Genomic DNA, 5,001 nt, shown 5'->3' with positions numbered 1-5,001 from the left:
TAATCACAGATAATCCTGTTGGCCGAGTCCAGGGAAGCATGCAGAGTAGAAAATGACTCGGGCCGCAGCTCTCCACATGTTCCTGCTGCGCTGATTACCAGCAGAGGCGCCATGTCCCAGAACATCACAGCATCACCATTGTCATGTCAACAAGCACAAAGTGTCAGGGAAGGAGACGTAGACAGTTAAGCTGCTGAAGCTGCTGCTGATGCTGAAGCTGCTGAAGCTACTAAAGCTGCTGAAGCTGCTGCTGAAGCTGCTGAAGCTGCTGCTGCTACTGCTGCTGCTGCTGCTGCCGCTGCCGCTGCTGCTGAAGCTGCTGAAGCTGCTGCTGCTTAATTAAACTTGTGAGCGCCCCCTGCTGCTGAGCGAAGAGTCTACAATGTCTATGTCACATATTCACGTCTTAATAACAGGAAACTGAAGTTCGTAAAGCACTCACTCTCACACACCAAAGTCCAGGGAGAAAATCAGTGGTTTTAACATTACACACACAGGAGTTGTTGATCCACTGCTGCCTCCATCACTAAGTTCAAATGTCTTTTTTTGGCAATACGGCATTTGAAATCCTTTGTTCAGATTGACCTCAGTGACACAAAGTGACCACACGAGGCAGCAGAGGACCAGCAGCTCCTGTGTCTCCGCCAGCTAAAATCACTGATTATCTCTATGGGGTTTGGTGTGGGAGAGTGAGTGGTTTTTATACTTTTTTTTATACTTTTATACTATACTTACTTGATTTTAGGCCGTTGACACGCGGTCATTTTTGTGGGGGTTAACGTGAGTAAAAACCCAGCGCCCACTGGGATGAAAACAGAGGCAAAAGTTCCACTGAATTTACCTGAAACTTGATGGTAAGATGTTACAGACCAAGACAAACAAGTTGACAGTAACTATGCTATGGCCTCAACTCAACAGGAAGTCCGCCATTTGAAATTTTGGCGTCCATTTTGGTGATTTGCACCTACGTAAATGAGCGACCTCGTCCGAGCAGACCGACATAAAAAATGCTGCAATTTGTTCGAGACACATCACAGGAGAAAAGCTATCTAAAGGTTTCGTGGATTCAAAACCCATATCATACATATCATCACCATTATTATTGTGCTATAATTAAAAGTCGATATTAGTATCATTTTTATCAACACTCTCTGCTGCTGCTGCTTATAGAAAATGACATTGTATTGCTATAAACATGTCATCATTGACTATAAACTTGTAACTTGATACAGTTGTTGTGTATCTGCTCCTGGTCTCTCTCTCTCTTCGGTCCCTACCTCACTCTTCCACTGAATTGCTGAAACTTTGTGTGAAGATGTTCTCGACCAAGATGAACAAAAAAGTCGACAGTAACCATGACCTCAACTCAACAGGAACTTGGCCATTCGGAATTTTGCCGTCCATTTTGGAGATTGGCACCAGGTTAGGGGTTAACTGAAAACTGAAGCCTGTTGAGTGAGGTCAGGTTAGTATTAAAGAGTGTTAAAGGAGTGGTTTACTGCAGATTAAAGCTGTTTGTGATCAGATGTTTAACTGTGTGTGAATGCTGTCAGCTCCATGACCTTCCTGTTCAATCACATCAGGCTCCTTTCAAGCGTGTCAGTCACCAAACACCGTTTCAACCCAGTGAACCAACAGCGACCATTTGAACTTGTGAATGATCATTAAACAAGGCTCGTGTGTCACGTGACTTGTGTTATTATTACATCATGTTCTCACCCGTCAGGAAGTCCGTGTTCTGGTCGCCAGCGTCAGGGTTTGGGCAGAAGAGGGAGGAGCTTCCACAAAGAGCTGAGAATTTTACATGAAACACAAATAAATCATCAGGGGAAAAAATTATTTTCTGTAGATGTGAAAAGGAACATGGTAAAGAGACACTTCAGGGTTTTTTGAGGTGTGGTTTTGTCAGATGCCATCACATTTAGAGCACCCCTGCAGCTGAAACCAGCAAAGGACACAAAATCTTTGCCTACAATATCTTTAAGAACACGTTCACGTCTTTATCTCACTGTTAGATGGACTTTTCCAACAGGAAACTGAAGTTTGTAAACCACTCACTCTCCCACACCAAACCTCATAGAGAAAATCAGTGATTTTAGCTGCGGGGACACAGGAGCTGCTGGTCCTCTGCTGCCTCGTGTGGTCACTTTGTGTCACTGAGGTCAATCTGAACAAAGGATTTCAAACACTGAAGTGACAAAATAGTACATTAGAACTTAGTGATGGAGGCAGCAGTGGATCAACAACTCCTGTGTGTGTGATGTTAAAATCACTGGTTTTCTCTCCGGGGTTTGGCGTGGGAGAGTGAGCGGTTTACTCTTTGTTAAGTGGCTGTAATCTTGTTTTCAGAGAGAATGAGCCTCCATGTCTCAGGTTGTCCCTCAGCAGCAGGGGGCGCTCACAGCACTGCGTCATCTCCTCATACAACCACACTTCCAAAATATTCACCTGTAACATCAACTTCATCATTTCATTTCTGATGATTTGTGATTGGTGAATTAACAGGATTTAAAAAAATAATTAAACACTAAACATTTCCACACGTGCTGATGGTGGCACTGTGTTTTGTGTGACTCACCAGTAGGGGCAGCAGACAGGATGAAAATCCAGATGAGAAACATGACTCGTACCTGAGTTCAGAAGGGAAACGAGTAACCGTGCGTCATCTTAATCAGATTAAAACACAAGTCCTAATCCGACTGTGCTTTACAGCACGTCAGTGAATAATCTGTGAACCGTACCTTTCAAACTTCAAACAAATACAAAATAATGTTTTTATTATATGATGACTAAATATTGTGTTTTATTCTTTTAAACTGAATAATTACTCGACTATATTTTAAATACAAAATAAACATGAAACGCAAATATACACATTTATACACATAAAGGAAGTTTATCTAAACTTCTGGACAATATAATAAAGCATTGTTAGTTACATAAATATATAATCCACTTTATTTGTTTACTGAGAATTTGATAAATCAGCCACACGACCTCCAACCTGCATTTTCTTTCTGCACTTCTATATTTTAAATAACAATAATAGCAAATTAAACCTTATATACATGAAATGTGTCATTAAAACCCAGAAAATTTAGTAAATAACATATACAAATAAAAAAAACTCTTTTCGCTCAATAAAGTATGTTCATCTTGGCTTTTAGACAAATATTTAAAGTTTTAGTGCACAAGTTTGTGTAAACTTAAAGAAGTTATAATCAACTTAATTTGTTTAACATGCACTTTATCTCTGCACTTATATATCTTATTATATCTTTTAAATAATAACAGCAGTCAAATTATACGTTAAACACAAAAACAAAAACCCTGTCAAATAACACATACACATTTAAAAATCAGCCATAGATGAACCAGAACTTTTTACCTTGTGTGTGAGGAAGAAGAACTCAAACATGTGGAATCCTCTTCTGTTGATTTCTCAGAATAAACTCAGTGATTGTTGGTCCTCCCTGATGAAGATGAAGATGGAGGAGGAGGAAAGTGGACTTCCTGGGGTTCTCAGGTGACACCTGAGCTCTGGTTCCTGTGCAGGTATTTGAGGCCGTGGTGGAGGAGGAGTCCTCACACTGAGATCCACACTGTGCTCTTTGTCCTCCAGGACCTGGATCTGTGACCCAGGGCTTGACCTGGTTTCACCTGGTCTCATCTGGTCTCACATGATCTTCCAGGATTTCACATCAATGACAGTTTTAATAACAGACTGCAGAGGGAGGGGGAGGGGCTTTTGTGTGGAACAGGTGCAGCTGTGGATCAGTGGGGGGGAGGGTCTTGAATGAACACATGATGTTTATGTCATGTGACACACAGGAAGTAGATTCAATTAACGGCAGAGGGTTTGTTTTCACAAAACCAGGGTAACATCCAGTAACCACAACCATGTAACAGTCCAGCAAAGACACACCGTCGTCATGACAACAAAGCAGGTGGTTAACTAGAAAACTTCAGGTATGGTTAACTAGCTAACCTCAGGTTTAACTCTCTGGTTAACTGCCTTCAGGTTGATCTCTGGTTATCCAGCTAACTTGAGGTTTAACTCTCTGGTTAACAAGCTTCAGGTTGATCTCTGGTTATCTAGCTAACTTGAGGATTAACTCTCTGGTTAACTAGCTTCATGTTAAACTCTGGTTATCCAGCTAACTTGAGATTTAAATCTCTTGTTATCCAGCAAACTTGAGATTAAACTCTCTGGTTAACTACTTTAAGGTTAAACTATATTTGTCCAGCTAACTTGAGGTTTGACTCTCTGGTTATCCAGCTAACTTGAGGTTTAACTCTCTGGTTAATTACCTTCAGGTTAAACTCTGGTTATCCAGCTAACATGAGGTTTAAATCTCTTGTTATCCAGCTAACTTGAGATTAAACTATCTGGTTAACTAGCTTCAGGTTAAAATCTGGTTATCCAGCTAAATTGAGGTTTAACTCTCTGGTTAACAACTTTAATCTATATTCATCCAGCTAACTTGAGGTTTAACTCTCTGGTTATCCAGCTAACTTGAGGTTTAACTCTCTGGTTAACTACCTTCAGGTTGATCTCTGGTTATCCAGCTAACTTTAGGTTTAACTCTCTGGTTACCCAGCTAACTTGAGATTAAAACTCTCTGGTTAACTACTTTAAGGTTAAACTATATTTACCCAGCTAACTTGAGGTTTGACTCTCTGGTTATCCAGCTAACTTGAGGTTTAACTCTCTGGTTAACTAGCTTCAGGTTAAACTCTGGTTATCCAGTTAACATGAGGTTTAAATCTCTGGTTATCCAGCTAACTTGTGTTTTAACTCTCTGGTTAACTAGCTTCAGGTTAAACTCTGGTTATCCAGCTAACATGACATTTAACTCTCTGGTTATCCAGCTAACTTGAGGTTTAACTCGCTGGTTATCCAGCTAACTTGAGATTAAACTCTCTGGTTAACTACTTTAAGGTTAAACTATATTTGTCCAGCTAACTTGAGGTTTGACTCTCTGGTTATCCAGCTAACTT

General features: G+C 40.5%; 1 protein-coding gene across 1 annotated transcript in view; it reads right to left on the bottom strand.

Annotated features, from left to right (window-relative positions):
- oc90 (otoconin 90) overlaps positions 1–3,699 on the bottom strand; it is a 14,741-nt gene extending 11,042 nt beyond the window's left edge. The window contains exons 1-3 of the mRNA XM_058627250.1: positions 3,389–3,699; positions 2,579–2,630; positions 1,720–1,791 (exon numbers count right to left, since the gene is read on the bottom strand). Of these exons, the coding sequence (XP_058483233.1) occupies positions 1,720–1,791; positions 2,579–2,630; positions 3,389–3,418 (154 nt within the window). The 5' untranslated portion in view covers positions 3,419–3,699. The remainder of the gene's footprint in view (positions 1–1,719; positions 1,792–2,578; positions 2,631–3,388) is intronic.
- Positions 3,700–5,001: the final 1,302 nt, after the last annotated feature.

This window comes from Solea solea, chromosome 1 (genome assembly GCF_958295425.1).
Source record: "Solea solea chromosome 1, fSolSol10.1, whole genome shotgun sequence".
Classification (NCBI taxonomy): Eukaryota; Metazoa; Chordata; class Actinopteri; order Pleuronectiformes; family Soleidae; genus Solea; species Solea solea.
This window is presented reverse-complemented; position numbering and strand designations above follow the sequence as displayed.